General features: G+C 38.9%; 1 protein-coding gene across 1 annotated transcript in view; it reads left to right on the top strand.

Annotated features, from left to right (window-relative positions):
* Nucleotides 1-18,610, top strand: part of ubxn7 (UBX domain protein 7) — a 115,769-nt gene extending 97,159 nt beyond the window's left edge. The window contains exons 8-11 of the mRNA XM_060834978.1: nucleotides 3,801-3,928; nucleotides 4,990-5,386; nucleotides 13,861-13,940; nucleotides 15,673-18,610. Of these exons, the coding sequence (XP_060690961.1) occupies nucleotides 3,801-3,928; nucleotides 4,990-5,386; nucleotides 13,861-13,940; nucleotides 15,673-15,834 (767 nt within the window). The 3' untranslated portion in view covers nucleotides 15,835-18,610. The remainder of the gene's footprint in view (nucleotides 1-3,800; nucleotides 3,929-4,989; nucleotides 5,387-13,860; nucleotides 13,941-15,672) is intronic.
* The last annotated feature ends 464 nt before the right edge of the window (nucleotides 18,611-19,074 follow it).

Genomic DNA, 19,074 nt, shown 5'->3' with positions numbered 1-19,074 from the left:
TATTATTTGCTCAATTCCACTTGTGTGCCTCAACATTGCTGTATAGAATTAAAATAGGCAATCCAGAAAGTTACTAGCTATTAGTGTTGATAGTTGGTCACTAGACTAGTAATTCAGCATCCTAAGATAATGCTCTGAAAAGGATTCAGTTCCCACCGTGGCAGCTGGTGGAATTTAGCTTTAGTTGATAAATTCTGTAATTAATAGCTGGTAACAGTCTTAAGCCAATTTATTCATCTATGTGGTATCAGGAAATGGATGAAGGCACTGGATACTGTAAAGACTATGGAACATGACAACATTCTGGCAGTAATACTGATGTGCTCCAGAACTAGCTGCACCACAACATTGGCAACTACTGGACAATATCGAAATTTACACAGGTATGTCCTGTACACAAAGCAGGACAAATCCATTCTGGCCAAGCACTACCACATTGTCTGCACACTTAACAGCAAAGTGATGGAGAGTATTGTTGACAGTGCTGTCAAGTATTATTTGCACAACAATAATCTGCTCACTGATGCTCAAATTGGGTTTCACCACAGAACATGACACCTGACCTCACTACAGCCTTAGTTCAAGCATGTACTGAAGAGGTGAACTCCATAGGTGAGGTGAGAGTGACTGCCATTAACATCAAAGCAACATTTAATTCCCTATGGCTTTAAGAAGCTATAGCAAAACTGAAGTTAATGGGAATCAGTAAACTCATTACTCGTTGTTACAAAACCTACCATAAAGGAGGGGTTTTCTACTTGTTGGAGGTCAACCTCAGGACATTGCTGCAGGTGTTCCTTAAGGTAGCGTCCTAGATCCAACCATCTTCATCTGTTTCATCAGTGACCTTCCTTCCATCATAAGGTCAGAAGTAGGTATGTTCACTGACGATCATAGAATCATAAAATCCCTGCAGTGTGGAAACAGGTCATTTCAGCCCATCAAGTACACACCGACCCTCCAAAGAGTACTGTCCCTAATCCCTGTAACCCTGTATTTCCCATGGCTAATCCACCTGGTCTGCATATGCCTGGACATTACTGGGCATTTTAGCATGGCCAATCCACCTAAACTGCACATCTTTGGACTGTGGGAAGAAACCTATGCAGACACAAGGAGAATGTGCAAACTCAACACAGACAGTTGCATGAGGCTGAAATCGAATCTGGGTCCCTGGTGCTGTGAGGCAGCAGTGCTAACCACTGAACCACCATGCTGCCCATTGTCAAATACCATTCATGACTTGTGGTTACAGATTCCTTCAGTACCCATGCAACAATGCCTGGACAATATTTAGGCTTGTGGCAAGTTTGGTTTGCTTTCTTTTATTGGTCAGAGTATTGAGTACAGGAGTTAGGAGGTCATGTTGCGTCTGTACAAGACATTGGTTAAAAAACTTTGACAAGGATGTTGGTTAAATATTTGGCGGGGAGCAGAACTTAACATTTGGGAAAGTAAAGAGTGGGTTTGATTAGATAACTTTTAAAGAGTGGGTAAAGACTTGTTGGCTGAATGACCTCTTTCTGTGCTGCAAGAACATGTGTATGATAAATCAAAGCTAGTGAAATAATTGCAAGTATACGGCTCTAGATCACGAAACATACAATAACTACTTTTTATTACTTAATGGGACGTGGACTTCATTGGCTCGGTCAGCATTTGACCTTCATTGCCTTAAAGAGGTGGTGATGAACCGTCTTGAATTGCTACAGTCTGTTAGACAATAGGTGCAGAAATAGGCCATTCTGCCCTATGAGCCAGCACCACCATTCATTATGATCATGGCTGATCATCTTCAATCAGTATCCTGTTCCTGCCTTATCCCGATAACCCTTGATTCCACTATCCTTAAGAGCTCTATCCAACACTTTCTTGAAAGTATCCAGAGACTTGGCCTCCACAGCCTTCTGGGGCAGAGCATTCCATGCACCCACCTTTGGCCTTGATTCACACACAATGTCGTTAGAGAATGATAGAGAATTGGATGGTGCTATTAAAGAAGCACTTGGTAAGTTTTTTCAGTACCTCTTATAGAAACAAAGGGAGAAGTGATTGTTTAAGATTGAATTATAATAAAGTGAGCTGCTTTACCCTACTTAGTATTGAGCTTTCTGAATATTGTTGGAGCAGCACTCATTCAGGCAACTGAATTGTGCCTGATAGATGGTGGAATGGCATTGGTAATTACCTATCTCAGATTACCAGCCTCTGACGTGCAATATATGATGATTGCTGGTCAATGGTGAACTCCAGGGTCTTGATGTTGGGATTTAGTAATAAAAATGCTGTTGGTTACATTTTCTCGTTGGAGATGGTTATTGCCTAGCATTTAAGGTACTAGTATTACTTTCTATTTAGCCTAAGAATGCATATTGTTCAGATCTTGCTGCATTTTGTAAGGGCTATTTCCTTATCTCTGGCCTTATAAATAAGACTCAACAATTATTAACCAACATTCCCATTTCGACTTTTTAATGGAGGGAAAGAAGATCATTGAAACAGCTGACAGTCATTAAGTTGAGGACATTACTCTGAAAGACATATAGGTGTTATTGTGGTGCAGTGGTATTGCTACCCCTGAGCTGGGTGACCTGGGCTCCAGTCCCACCTGCTCCAGAAGTGAGTCCTAACACCTCTGAACAGATTGACTAGAAGATATCTAAAATGGAATAAAGCAAATAAACAGTGAAGAATGTGAGACTCTTGTGCAGTAGTAGTTACCCTAATTCTGAGCCAAGTTGCCCAGAGTGACACCTCACCTACTCCAGAGATGTATAATAACATCTCTAAATAAATTGATTAGAAAATACTTACCCTGAAGATCTTATGTTTCACTGTACTAGGGTTAAGATGTTTGGTCTAGCCAGTAGAAAGTTTCCCCAAGTTCTAGTTTTACTTGGATTTCTTGACGTCACACTTAGTTGATCGCTGTTTTTATGTTGAGGAGAGTCTCTTGTTGAGGAGAGTTACTTCAGCCCTTTTGTTCATGACTGGATCAGGGCTGTAATGAGGTATGGAGCTAAGTTGAATCCAGACTGATCGTGAAGCAAACTGTTGGTTAGTAGCTTCCATGCCATCCAATTTATTTAGTGCCTCTTGTTGCTAGAGTGAATACTTTTTAAAAACTGAGGATGCAATGGGTACTAGATATTGGGGGAAAAAGAGCAGAGGCTGATATGGGATACTGAAGGTACATAGTGGAAAGTTATGAAAGAGAGGTGGGGGTCAAGGGTGAAAAAGTTCAATGGACAAGAACGTATTGACTAAACTAAAAGCTGCTGATAGGGACAAAGAGCATTCTGATGTTGGAGGGGCAGGAACGTTTTTTTGAGACATAAAAGACAAAATTCACGTCAAGAAACTGTCTGTGTCATAGAGCAGCATTCTTTTGTTACCTGTTCTTGGTTTTCTAAAGCTATAGCCCATGCAAGAGTGGCAGTTGTTAGTTCCATGAATGCTGACTAATATTTATTAAGAAACAATAAAGTACCTTGAGCAATCCAAGTTCCCAAAACAAGCAGATATCAATCTGGTAAAGTGAATTGTTTTTGTCTGTCAAAGGAACATAAAGAGTAAGTAAATTATAAATGATCATAGTGCAGAACTTAAAGAAAATATGTTAAAATACTGTTGGGATTTATAATCAGAAAGCTGAAAATACTTCTATTTTAGTACAATGAACTGGAAGCTATCATTTAATGTTGTCAGAGAATTCAAGTCTAACACACAGTATTAAATATTTTTTTCCCTTTTATCTCTCTTCTCACCATTTACCCCAACAACTCCAATTTGTTTTCCAGGTCAAAAGCTAGTTGAATGGCGCAACTTGGATGTGAATTCCTTCCTAGAACAGGTTACGGGCTTTTTAACAGAGCATGGTCTGTTAGATGGACTTTCCTGTAGCCCACCAAAGAAACGTCTACGTTCAGTAAGTATACGGAGACACAAGTGGTGTCTGGATTATGTGTAGATGTGGATACTGTATATACGGTAGTTAAATTTGCTGATGACACCAAGGTAGATTGGAAAGCAAATTGTCATGAAGTTGATGAGACTCTGCAAAGGGATTTAGATACGTTATATGGAAATGTAGTGGGAAAATGTGAATATGTCCACTTTGGCAGGAAGAATGAAAAAGGAGTATAGTAATTACATGGAGAAATTGCAAACTTGGAGGCACAGTGAGATCTGGGTGTCCTGATACATGAACCATAACATTTTAGTATACAGGTATAGCAAGTGATTGGGAAGGCAAATGGAATGTGGTATACTGCGAGGGGATTGGAATTGAAGAATAGGATAGTTTGACCACAACAGTGAGATATATCTGGAGAATTATGTACAGTTCTGGTTGTCTTATTTGTAGAAGGGATATGACCACATTAGAAGCAGTTTTAAAAAATAGTTCACTTGACTCATTTCTGGGTTATCTAATGAAGAAAGGTTGGATCTTTATCTAATAGAATTTAGAAGAATATGAGGTGATCTTATTGAAACACACAAGGTCCTGAATAAACTCGATAGCATGATACCATGAGGATATTTCTTTTTGTTGGGGAGTCTAGAATTGAGAGTCACCGTTTTAAGAGTAAAGGGTTTCTGTTTTAAAATAGTTCTTTCCCTGAGTGCCATCAGTCTGTGGAATTCTCTTCCAAGAAAACAGAGTCATTGGATTATTTAAGGAAGAGTTAGGTCTTTGTTAGACAAGGGAGTCAAGGATCATGGGGGCCAAACAGGACACTGGTGTTGAGAAGCAAACCAGATTAGTCACATTCATATTGAATGGTGGAACAAGTTTGAAAGGCCAGTACTCCTATTCATAAGCACTGTAGCTTAAGGGCTGATGGAAACAGGAGCACCGAGGCTGTGTTTCAGAATGAGGGCTGGGGGAGTAACCTTTTTCAACGGTTTAAATTATTTAATCCACTATATGGTGATTAGCCGACATTTGCTTGATGTATTGCTGATCTGTTTCACCTGATCTGTTAGGAGAGTTTAATTGACGCCAGTGAGGATAGCCAGTTGGAAGCAGCGATCAAGGCATCTCTACAAGAGACACACTACGAGTCCTCTAGTCCAGAGAACGAAGATCAGTCAGATGAGTCAGAAGCAGAAGCATTCTCAGACAGTGAAGGGTTCATCTCAATCAATGGGTCGGATGAAGAAAGGGAAGAAGAAAGTAATACAAAAAAGAAATTGTCGCCTCACAAGGATGTGAGCTGTAAACAATCACGCATAGAACTAACTGAAAGGACTGAAACAGGGAAGAACACTGGTTTGGAATTTTCCTACAAGGACATGTCTGAGAAAATTCAATCAGGGGGAGATGCAGAAACCTCAACAAAGCAGCAGGAGATAAACACAGCAGAGTATTTTGATACCAGTGGTAAGAACCATTTACCGTTCTTCTATAACATATTTGTGTGTGTGATTGTATATATAAGTCAACCTGTTCCTGAATACTTTAAATGAAGAAACTTTGAGTGAAGCATTGATTCCTATGGGAATCGATGTTTTAAAATAAAGCATTCGAGTTTATTATATCTGTGCCTTCTGAATTGAATTGAAATAACTTAAATGCCTAATTCCTGCATTGGTAAATGATGTAATTGTTAAAATAAAACACATTTTTTCTTTTGTATTTTCAAAATTTAACATTCTTCGTCCGGTATTTTCTGCAATGGGCCCCCTGAAGCTAGGGTTAGCTGCCAGAGATTTTGTTCATGTGTATTCAAAAATTTCCATAAGCAAACAAAAAGAACCTTAATCTTTGATTAATTTGTTCACGGGATGTGGTGTCATTGGCTAGACTACCATTTATTGTCTATTCCTAATTGCCCAGAGGGCACTTAAGAGTCAACCATATTGCTGTGTATCTGGAATCGCCTGTAGGCCAGACCAGGTCAGGAAAGTAGCTTTGTTTTCTTGGAAGGCATTAGTGGACCACATAGGTTTTAAAATGACAATGGACACTGGTTGCAATGTTATCATCAGGCTAGCTTTTAATTCCAGATTTTTATTCAAATTCAGGTTTTGTCACTTGCTAAGGTGCAATATGAACCTATATACCCTGAACATTTAGTCTGGGGTTTTGGATTATAAATCCAGTGACATAATCATTATACGACCATCTCCCCAAGTTAATTGTTTATGGAGTTTTAGTAAAAATTTTTAAACAGGTCTCCCAAGAATTTTTAAACTGGATGTACGTTTTCCAATATGATGCTCGCATCCTGTGAACGAATTTTAAAAAACTTGGACTAAAATAAATTCTGTCTTTTATGCATGTCATCAACAAATTCACAATAATAGCTGCTACTGTTCATCCCTTCGTTAGGCTGTTATCTTTGTGGAGCTTGTAATAAGAAACAAGAGCAGAGATGGTCCTTTAGGCACCTTGAGTCTGCTCTGCCATTCATTAAGATCACAGCTGAACTGAGCATGGTTTTCACTCCACGTTCCTACCTGTTACAAAATATATGTTTAACTCAGCTTTGAATATATTCATTGACACAGTCTTTGTTGCCCTCTGGGGGGAAAAGAATTACAAAAGTTATTGACCACCGGAGCCTTCTCTATTTTAAGTGGGAGATTCCTTATTTTGAAACTCTGGCATTCACAAGAGGTGACATGTCCTCTCAACAATCAAATATTTTAGTCCCTTTCAGAATTTTTAATGTTTCAATAAGATCACCTCTTATTCTTCCAAAGTCCTATGAGTATAAATCTTTCCCCATAAGACAAACCTTTCATTCCAGCAATCAACCCAGTGAATCTTCTTTGAACCACCTCCAATGCAAGTAAATAAGGAGGTCTAAGCTATGCAGTAATTTGGCTGTAGTCTCACTGGTGTCCCGTATACTTGTAGCTGTGCTTTTGCACTCCATCTCTCCAGCAATATTTATATAAAGTCAACGCTAAACTGAAGTCAAAGTTTTAAAAATTAAGACTTTAAAGTCTTAGAGCAAAGAAAGTCTCAAATTCTCTCAATGAATGAACAAACTCTGTTTCTGAAATCCTGTTCAATCAAGTTGTATTTGAGAAAATTCTGCAAACTGCAAATGTTCAATGCATGTGATTGAAAACTTGTCAAAGTTGTTGAAGTAAAAGTGTTCAATTGAAGCTCAGGACGGACTGACACTGAATTGTATGTAGTAATGAAGATATTACGTATACAATACATCAGAAAAGATAAATTGGTGCAAGGTTTGTGAACCTTGGTATTGGTATTGTGAAACCTGCAGTGCTTTGACATTTTTGTTTAAACCTTTATTTTAGACAATTGGTGAAGGGAAAAGATTTAGACAAAAACATCTTTTGAGTGATTTGTGGAATTTGTGATAGACTTTTAAATGAACAGTTGCACAGTAGTTTTATATAAAAGACAACAGGAATTTTGGCTTTATGGACAGAAGGCATCAATGTCAGAAAATATCAGGAAAAATTCTAATACTACTTGTAAGTTAAGCAATGGGAGACCATATCAATGTATGTGCTGCCATTTGGTGTAGAAACGTTTAATCCAGAGGACAATTTCAGTGCTATTTGGACGTACAGGCTGTAACTTTTCTTAGAATTTATTGATGCCTGGCCAAAATCAAACCAGTGTGAATGAATTGTTGATTTTTTTTTTGGAAAAACATATTATGATGTTATAAATTTGATAAAATCTTTGTTTCAATCTCTTAATTTTCCTCAAATGTTTACTTGTGGTCTTAACCTTAGATGTCAAGTGCGGACTTGCTGTCAAAAAATCTTCTTTACAAACAAAATCTCCTGGGTGATGAAAGAAGCAAATGATTATGCAGATGTTGAATAGGAGGCCAAATGTTTCTGTGGATGAGCAGAATGAACTTGCTGCTTTGTGATTGACTGCAGTTGGCCACTCTGCTTGCCAGATCATCCTAGTGCACAATCCAAAGCTGGACAAAATAATCGCCAAAAAGGGAAACATTAACATTCAGTTGAATAAGGGTGGAGCAGAAACAACAGGGGCAGCCTCTGCCTTTGTTAGTTATGATCAACATTGTAAGAGCCATTACTTTTTGTCTTTCTGCAAATGGTGCTGAAATGGGTGGAGTCGGGCAGCTTGAGACACTGATCTTTTCGAGAGTGAGCTGATGTCATCTAAAATCAGTGTGCATTATTCAGTGAATTGATTTTAATCTGGAAATGAAAAGAATATTTGAACAAATTCTCAATACCTGTAAAACAGCGAATTGGGTGGCATTACGTTATTGGTGTCTACATTCACAGTCTGACAACATCAAATAAAAATTGTCGGAGTGGTGGCATTCCAGTCAGATTTTTTTTGGTGTAGTCTCCACGTCAGAGTTTCAAAATAGAGGTGTCTGAAAAAAGGCATTTGACGCCCTTGCAATTACACCTGCCATAGTAAGATTAGCTGAAACATGAGCCAAGCATCGAGTTTCATTGTATTTGCTCCTAGTGTCACAGATTCCCTTGCAGTTTGTGGTACACAAAAGTGAGATGATTGGAGGTCTATTGGATTTAATACCATAAGAATGTGCTTTTTGTATAATATGGAAAAAAACTTGCAGTTAGACCAGTTATTCTGACCATTTTAACATGAGCGTCTTGTTGGACTGAGTCTGGCTAAATATTATCGAGACAGGCTTCAGCATCAGTGGCTCATATTTTTGAAAAGAGTGCGGCTTTTTTCCACAGTGTCCTTCAGTTGCATCTGAGAAATGTGTTTTGTTTGGGTCAGCCAGCAGGATATAAAATTCACCATTCCAGGTGATGAGATATACATTTCTAAACTTATACTTCAATATTTTCCTATTTACTCTGTAAACTTTATTCCAAATGAGGCAGCCGTTTGAAGTGGCCGATGTTTCAGTTCTCTCTCAGTTAGGGGGCCTTGTTTACCGAGTTATGCCTGAGATAGGTAGATTGTTTGAACCAGGCTTTAGAAAGATCTGCCCTGAACGTTTGAAGTTTTATCATTCTGTAGCCATCATGACATGCTCTTTGTGACATGACATGCTCTTTGTAGTTTGGCAAATATGTAAAAACTTTAGAGAAGCTTTATTGAAAAATGATATCTTATTAAGCAATGCCTCGTCCAAACCACATAGCACTGTGCAGGAATTCTTGATTTTTATTTTGAAAAACAATAGAATTACCATTATTGCAGCCTAGAAAAAAGTGGCTTCATTTTTCTTTTCCCCACATTTTTATTTGTGATCTTAGTCTTGAGATCTGTGATCTCGTCAATATTACGTCTGTTAATCTGTTTACACGTCACTCCAAATTACTTAATACAGTAATCCATATATTACGGCTTGGTGAATTGGTTGGTGAGCTTTTTTATAAAAATGGGCTTGTTTTAAGCATGGGGAAATCGTCTGCATTGAGTATGAATCAAAATAAGGACAGTAGATTTTTCCTCTGTGTTCTTCAAAATGGTGTTGATCAGCTCAACTGTCTAGATTGTTGAAAGGTTCTATTTTCCATTTCTTAGCTTTCTTATCACCTCCTTTATAAAACCATAAGAAATAGTAACAGGAATAGTTATTCGGTCCCTCAAGCCTGCTGTCCATTCAGTAGGATCATGGCTGATCCAACATTCCTCGTGTCAACTTTAGTGGGCGGCACGGTGGCACAGTGGTTAGCACTGCTGCCTCACGGTGCCTGAGACCCGGGTTCAATTCCCGACTCAGGCGACTGACTGTGTGGAGTTTGCACGTTCTCCCTGTGTCTGCGTGGGTTTCCTCCAGGTGCTCCGGTTTCCTCCCACAGTCCAAAGATGTGCGGGCCAGGTGAATTGGCCATGCTAAATTGCCCGTAGTGTTAGGTAAGGGGTAAATGTAGGGGTATGGGTGGGTTGCGCTTCGGCGGATCGGTGTGGACCTGTTTCCACACTGTAAGTAATCCAATCTAAGCTAAATATACACAAGGATTCTGCCCCCACTGCTGTCTGTGTTAAATTCCAAACATGCACAATCCTGTGAGAGGTTCCTCCTTATTACTGTCTTAAATTAGCACCCCATTATTCTGAGATTATGTCCTGTGATCCTAGACTCTCTTATGAGGGGAAACAACCTCTCAGCACTTATCCCATTAAGTCCCTTAAGAATCCTCTATGTTTCAACAAGGTCATCTCTCATTCTTCTAAATTCCACGGTAAGTTGAGCCCCAACCTGTTTAGCCTTTGACATAAGACAATCCCTCCATATTAACGATGATCCTAGTGAACGTTGGCTGAACTGCCTCCAATATCTTTCCTTAAACAAGGGGACCAAAACTGCTGTCAGTACTCCAGATGTGGTCTCACCATCACCTTTATAGTTGCATAAGACTTCTCTGCACTTATACTCCAACCCCCTTGAAATAAGGGCCAATATTCCATTAGCCTTCCTGATTACCTGCTGCACCTGTGTGTCAGCTTTTGTGAGTTTTATATGACACCAATACCTTTGTGTTTCTGCTTTCTACAGTTTTTCTCCACTTAAATAAGATTCTGTTCTTTTGTTCTCCCTTCTAAATTGGACAACTTTGCATTTTCCCAGACTATGCTCTATTTGCCACTTATCAATATCTGTCTGCAAACTGTATATCTCAACTTGCTTTTCTGCTTATTTTGTATTGCCTGCAAATTTGGCTATAGAACATTTGCTTCCTTCCTCAAAGTACTTTGGTTAGACAAATACTATAAATACTCGAGGTTAAATAAATTGAATGTTTGGAAATTTTGAAATGCACTTTTGTAATAACGAAAGATTAAGCAACCCTGAATGCTTTTTGGTGGCCCACTCATAATCATCTATTTCTAGTTGCACCACTCATAAGCTGGCGTCGCTTTCAACTATGTGGTACCAGACCTGATTACAGCCAGGTGATAAGTCTAGAGTCTTCCATCCACAACACTGTCTGCTTTGAAATGCAAAATTATTACATAAAGAGCTTGTTTATCACACCTTGCACATCCTTAGGAAAAACCCCAAAGCAATTAACCAACGAATTGGTGTTCAAGTATACTGTAGCTATTGCTTTATAACAAATAACAGCTAATTTGTATGCAACAGGATACCACAACTACCAATGAGTTACTAATCCATAAATCTATTTTAACTTCTAAAATTTTGTCATTGGAAGACCCCTCCTGCTTCTCTTCGAACAGTGTTGGGGATCCTTACACATCTGAAAAGGCAGACAAGTCCCAGGTTTTAATGTCTCACCAGAAACTTAAAATCATTCACAACCACACCATCACTTGTGGTCTAGCAGCTATCAGAATTGATTTAATATTTGTGATTCACATAAGGTTATATATACAAATCATATCTGTTAAATGGTCTGAATAATTGCTGACTTTATGTTGAATCTTGGTTAGACCACGCTTGGAATATTGCATATAATACTGATGGTCAATTCATGTAAAGGGTATTGAGGTACTGGAGAGAATGAGAAAATAAACGCATGAGTAATGACAGGTAAGACTTTTTTACCCATCCTGCCAGACCCCCACAATTGCAATACCTTGTGTATCACTATATGCAGTCACTATCCTTCCGAACATCAGATGATCTCTGGGGCAGTGAACATAGAAAATAACATAAACCAATTTGGGGTAAAATCTGACTCAACCTCAGTCTAGTAGATAACACTGCTTTGAATTCCCTGAAGTGCCTACATTTTATAAGAGATTATATTTACCTCTGCCATAAAGATTTACAACTCCTGTGTGAAGGAATTCAGTGAACTAATGTCCATTGTATAAAGTGGCAGTTCTGGAAGTGTTTTCTGGGTAAAGAACCACTACTTTATATTTAACCAAGGTCTTTGTAATATTTTAATTGGAATAAGTTGTCATCTCAAACAAAATCCATCATTCCTGATCAAACCACCCCTGAATTCTGCACCATTTTAAAGTGTAGAATTCCCAACATTTTTAACTTATCCAGGTAACCAAGATACCTATACCTTTCCAATATCAGCATCACTTGAAAACACCAAATCCACCCAACATTTTATCTAATCTGTACATCTAGGTAATATTTCACAGCATTGTTCATTTATCTTTTAAAGATGTACCCACTAGAATGCTCAGATATATTTCTCCACTTTCTTCAATGATTTTTCCTAAAGGCTGTGTACATATTGAAGCTCTCCACATGCATGGTGCAACACTTATCTAAGTTGTACATCATTTCCCATTCATGAGCCAATGTCCAACACATTTATTTGCTCTGAATCTACAGAGCATAATTTACAATCCTAAAACATTCAGATTTTCAGATCGTCTGCAAATTTCTGATTGTGCCTCCAGTGCTACATCAAGATATTAAATATACAAGTATTAAAAAGCAACTGTACCACACTTATCCTTGATGGACATCAATCCTTAAGGGACATCAAAGCCACAGAGGGTATTTCTACATGTGGGGAGAAAAAGCAAAGTTAAAGGTTGTTGATGTAAGATAGCAAGAAAGCAAATCGAGAATTCAATACAAACTTCTATGTGTGATAGGCCCAAGGGTGTGAATGACTAAAGTGATAGGCATATGAAGGAGAATAGAGGGGTATGCAGATCAAGTTACATGAGGAAAGATAGAGCCTTGAGTGTGACATGAATGCATCCATGAACAGATTAGGCTGAATATCCGATTTTTGTTTGTTCTGAGTAATTTGAGTAACATCGTTGATTGTAGGTACATTACATAATCAATCCAGTGTGTTTGTTGAAATCAAAAAGAGGAGAAAAATATATTTGTGGTCATCAGTTAACAGAAGTAAAATCATGACAAATAAATGCTCTGCAATGCTGTTCCCGCTTTAATTTTTAGGGTCGATTATAGAATAATAAAATGTTAGAGCGTAAAAGGAGCTGTTCAGCCCATCATGATAGCTGTGCATCATGAAAAGAGGTCTCCCAGGAAAAGGCATCTCTTACATGATTCACATATGCAAATACACAAAGAATATTTAAATATTCATAGGATGTGGACATCACTGGCTAGCCCAGCATTTATCTCCCGTATCTAATTAGCCAATGGGCAGTTAAGAGTAGACTTTACATCACTGTGGGTTTGGAGTTACATGCAGACCAGACCAAGTGAGGATGGCAGATTTCCTTCCTTGAAAGGCATTAGTTAACCAGATTTTTTTTGCAGTAAATGTCAATGGTTATAATTACCATTAGGCTAGTTTCTAATTTCAGATCTTTATTGAATTCAGACTTTTCCCTCTGCCATGGTGGGATTTGAAACCATATCCCCGGAATATTAGTTTGCATCTCTAGGTTACTTGTACAGTGACATTATCTCTCTGCTTTGCTTTTGAGAAACATATATTACAACTGAGGAAAGATGGACCTCATTTGTGTACTTAAGATAGTTATAGGATTCTTCCAAAATGCTAACCTGGACGTCTGTGTGGGTTACAGTGAATCATCCCTATTTTACAGATAGCATGCCCAGCAAAATCTCCAGTGTTGGTTCCTTACTACTATGTGGATGAAACAATTTCAAAAGATATTTGATACCACTAAATGAATGCCCCAAATAAACTGCATTAACGATACTACTGCTAGCTTCAGAAATGATCCTTGTTGTGTACTATCAATAGAAATAGTTTTAAATTAGCTTGCCTTTTTAGCAGCAGATCTCTCTGCATTTTCCTTTCTCTTGACATTTGCATTGGGCTACAAGACGATCCAGATTTGGGAGGAGTGGATTAAAGAGTTATCTTTTGACTTTTAGGTTTCCCACTATCCCTGTTCACAAGTACTCTTAACACTCCTGGAAGGAGGTGGCTGGTAAATCTTACACCAACTGTACTGACCGACATGGCAAAGAATATAATGTCGTCTCACATGTTATTATCTTAAAACAGGACCAAAGGCAAGTCTGATGCTGCGATATCCAAATGGACAAAGGGAACAGATTGCACTCCCAGCTCAAGCAAAACTACTGGTTAGTAATTACTTAACCTATTTCCTAAGCTTTTGGCTAAGTCAAAAGAATGGCATTCAATACTCAATAGCTGGACCAACAACATCATAATGATTTGATCAATTCTGATCTACTGCAGCCATAGAGCTTGACTGTGGGCAGCTGGAGAGCTGTATTCTCAGATAATTTGGAGGAAGTGTGATGGCTTAATCATAAGTCCACCTTATCATGAATGTATTGGAGCACCTTTTGGAGAAAAGCTACAACATCTTCTACTTGGTTCTTCCTGCTTATTAGAAATTACACTGGATCTCAAAATTGAAAGTTTCCTCAGTTACATTTGCATGTAAATCATTCAGCATTGAAACCAGGGGAGTCACTGCAGCATTGCCCCAAGATTCTCAGCAAGCTAGAATGGTGGCTGGACAAAATGTCCATTAGATGTGCTTTTGAAGTGCAACTAGGCAATTATTAACGAACTTAGCTCTGCCTCTGGAGAATTTTTACCTGATACAGATGTCGGTCCAACTCATCCATGCCGACCAGGTATCCTAAATTAAATCAAGAGCCGCTTGCCAGCATTTGGCCCATTTCCCTCTTAAACCCTTCCTATTCATATGCCCATCTGGATGTCTTTTAAATGTTGGAATTGTACCAGCCTCCACCATTTCCTCTGGCAGCTTATTCCATACATGCAGCAACCACTGCGTGAAAGGGTTGCCTCTTAGGTCCCTTTTAAATCTTTCCCCTCTCGCCCTAAATCTATGCCATCTAGTTTAGAACTCCCCTACCCTGGGAAAAGACCTTGATTATTCATGCTATCCTTGTTCTTCATGATTTTATAAATTTCAATAAGGCTTCCCCTCAACCTCCGACACACCAGGGAAAATAGCACTGGCCTATTCAGCATCTCCCTATTGCTCAAACCTTCCAATTATGGCAACATCCTTGTAAGTCTTTTCTGAACCTTTTCAAGAGTCACATCTCTCCTATAGGAGGGAGACAAGAATTGAACGTAGTATTCTAAAAGTGGCCTAACCAAGGTCCTGTACAGCCACAACATGACCTCCCAACTCCTCGGAGAAAGTGAGGACTGCAGATGCTGGAGGTCAGAGCTGAAAATGTGTTACTGGAAAAGCGCAGCAGGTCAGGCAGCATCCAAGGAACAGGAGAATCGACGTTTTGGGCATGAGCCTTTCCTGAAGAAGGGCTCATGCCCGAAATGTCAATTCTCCTGCTCCTTAGATGCTGCCTAACTTGCTGTACTTTTCCAGCAACACATTTTCAGCTCCCAACTCCTATACTCAATGCACTGACTAATAAAGGCAAGCATACCAAATGCTGCCTTCATTATCCTGTCTGCCTGTAATTCCACTTTCAAAGAACTATGACCCTGCACTCCAAGGTCTCTTTGTTCAGCAACACTCCCCAGAATGTATATAAATCCTGCCCTTATTTTCCCGACCAAAATGTTGAACCTCACATTTATCTCAGTTAAACTCCATCTGCCACTTTTCGAATCATTGGCCCATCTGATCAAGATGGTACTTCGAGGTAACCTTCTTCAGTATCCACCATATCTCTGATTCAGGTGTCATTTGCAACCTTACTAATCACACCTCCTATTTTATTTCATTTATGAGATTTAGAAGTTAATTGTCAGACTGTATTGTGGGGACAGTTGCATAGCTCCTGAGTGAAGTTGTCACCTTTAACCACTGTAATCAATATCTTTTCTTGTTTTTTCTCCCAGGCACTGGTAAAACATATCCAGTCGAAGGGATATCCAAATGAGCGATTTGAGCTGGTTACCAACTTCCCACGTAGAAAGCTTTCCCACTTGGACTATGAAACTACACTGCAGGAAGCTGGGCTGTGCCCTCAGGAAACTGTCTTTGTTCAGGAGAGAAATTAACCTGGGAGTGCAAAAAATTTTATATGAATATTGGAAGACCTGGGCCTGTTGGAAATGGTGATAACCTGACTTCAGCCTGAACAAAGGAAAGTACATATTTTCACCTTCTACTGGACCTATTGAGGCCACTGACCCATGAAAATATTTTGAGATTCACACTCATTTCTTAATACTTTTTGATTCCCAAAAGAAGAACCCTTTTTACTGGACCAGAGAACACTGAATGTGATTTTTTTTTGTTAATAAATACCCATCATTCTATGCTTGAGCTGTTACCTTTGACTGTTCCAAGCAATAGTACTGTTTGTTTTCTTCAACACCTGGTCTTGGCAATGCTCATGAGTTGCTGTAACCAAAATTTCCAAGAGCACTGCTCTTGGTGAACACCAAGAGGAAGCATTCCCCCACCAAGGCCAGACGACAACACCAAACACTGGGGAAACCGGAAATGGAATAAGACCAACGGTCATCTGAAAAGATTTGACTTTGTCTCTTGGTAGTGTTACTTATTTAGGCTGTAAGTACGTGGTAGGAATTTGCTGTTGTTCACTATGATGTATCTTCAATTGCCCTAATGCCATCGGACAACCCAAATTACAGGCCCGTGTTTGAAATTCATGAGCCATATAATGGGTGGGAAAATTTGCAGCATTGTCTGGTATTAGCTTGGTGGATCTGATATTGGACGTGAAAAGTCTTTGATTTTCCTTCCATCTGGAAGACACAAGAGTTACTCCTGAGTAATTGTTTTAATAAGTTAAGCACACCATTCCAAGAAGGTCAAGATAGTTCCTGAACTGAGCAAACTCTTTAGGGAACCACAAGATAAATCGGACCACTTAGCTGAAGAGATGAGTCATATCCACACTCCAACCCCTAACATTAAACTAAAGGGAGTGATATATTTAAGTTCTTTGATATTAGGATTGGTTCTACAGGATTCTACACTGCTTTATCATTTGAAGCAGTGTTGAGAACTAAGTGATTGACACTAGGTTTAAAGCTATTTTGAGGAATTCTACACAGTTTCTGAATTTCTTTACAATCCTGCTCATCAATCTAGTGTACATAAAGGTAAAAGCTTAAAAGATTGAGCTATCCTTGACTGTAAACTGGGATAGATCCTACACAGGAACAGGGCATGGTTTGAGATTTGTTTGATCCTCTGATTGTAGCAGATGGGGGAGGTGGAGGTGTGGGGTTGGGTCATTGGCAGGGTTAGAGGGACAAGAGGTTGAAGCACAGTTTCTGGCTTCAAAGTTCCCCAGCAATGCAGACCATGGAGGAATTTTCCACCACAAAAAATGGAAGGGTGCGGAGTACTACATTGGGATTAAATTATATTAGTATGCCCTGAAGGGAATGATCCATGTTTCACAACTGAATTCAGTCTTCTCAACCAGCCCCAGAGTACTTGATGGAGGAGGGAGAGATTTGGCTTTCTGTTGAAGTATCTCCTCTGGCAAATTTACATCAGCATAGTTTCGCGACCCTAGGTGCTAGCATGAGGGTTTGTCCATTCAGAGTATGAATTACGTATAGAAGATTGCACGTCCTTTTGTCAGAATGAGAGGGAGAAAGGATTTCCAATTTGTTTATTCATTCACAAGTTGTGGGCATCACTGGCCAACCTGTTGATGTCCATCTGAGTTGCCCTCGAAGATGATGGTGGTGAACTGCCTTCTTGAACCACCTGCTGTTAGGGATGGAGCTCCAGGATTTTGAAACAGTGTTTTAATTGCACATCAGTCTGGTGTATATATTAATGTACACCTTGGAGGAGAAAAGTGACCACTTTCAAGTGTTGGGAGGACAGGTAATGTTGAGAATAGGATGTTTAAAGGAAAGTAATTAAGGATGAGAATATTGGGTCCAGTAACCATAAATGAGCTCTGTGCATGAGGAGAGGAAGCATATAAATGGGAATGGCATTCTTCTGTCTTTAATGGGCAGTGACAGCCATGTTGGGTGCTGCCATGTCTATTTGAGTGTTTCCTAGGCAGTATTTTTTTGTCCCAGTGAGGCTTTTTGATACTTTCATGTGGTTATCAGCCAGGAGACTGTGGTACTGTGTTTAAGTTCTACACTGGACAAAGGAAGTTGTGCTGACTGTGATCAACATTATGGAAAGGTCCAAATTAATTAAAATAAATTGAAAAATAGCCACTTTCAAGTTCACAAACTGAACATTTGAAAATATTTAAACTATATAAAAAAATGAATTGGTGATATTGTGATTGCACAAAAGAGATTTGAGATCTGCTCTTCATTGGATTGCAAGCTGATCTAAAACTATTCTATTTTGCATTCTGGCCACTTATTTTTCAGACCCACTGCCCCCTTACATTTTCAGCTAAAGCTGCATCAAATTAATAAATATGATCTTGCCAGTAATCCACATCTTGTAACTGTCCTATGAAGCAAGTTACGTTAAAAGAATGCAAATCAGAGCTGTGAAATACTGCACCACTGAAATCCTGGACTCAATTCTTCAACTAAATCTCTACAAAATATGAAATCATGTTTCGTAATGTCATTACTTATTAGTTTTATACTATTTCAGTTATTGTTCAATGTTTTTGGAGTGTGAAATAGTACCCCCTGATAGAATCTTACAGGGAGACTGGCTATGATCTTGTGATCAAACAGTCCCCATACATCTGACCAAGTGAATTGGCAAACTGCTGAGTAATTTGAAGAGAACATTGCAGGATTGCATCAACCAGTGTCACATTTTGTAGACTTCAATCAATAAAATTTATAGTTTGCTTTTTAACAGGAGTTTCTTAAGGTGTACTTTTTGAACAGTACTCTTTGTGAGAGGGCTAGAGGGGTTTGGACTAAAGTTGAGCTTCAATTACCTTTTATTAGTTTTCAGATGGGATATTGCATTTTAAGGATCCAATCAGTTTAAGAGCATAAAAATCAAGCACAAGAGCAAGTCGAATCCGTTCATTGCACTAAATCTAATTGAACAATAACCAGCTGTAAATTGTGTGGATAAGTTTCAGTATTCCGGATCTCATACAAACTGGAATCTCTGAAGCATGAAATAATTTCCGATTGTTTCCTAATCAGAATATTGCTGATGCTAACTCAAATAAATCAAAATGCAGGTAACACTTAGCAGGTTGGCAGCACCTGTAAAGAGAAAATCAGTTATCAATTCCAACATCAATCTGAAACATTGACTCTCTCATTCTGCACTGGTGCTTTGTGAACTCCTGAGTATTTTCAGCA

Source organism: Hemiscyllium ocellatum, chromosome 13 (genome assembly GCF_020745735.1).
Source record: "Hemiscyllium ocellatum isolate sHemOce1 chromosome 13, sHemOce1.pat.X.cur, whole genome shotgun sequence".
NCBI lineage: Eukaryota > Metazoa > Chordata > Chondrichthyes > Orectolobiformes > Hemiscylliidae > Hemiscyllium > Hemiscyllium ocellatum.
This window is presented reverse-complemented; position numbering and strand designations above follow the sequence as displayed.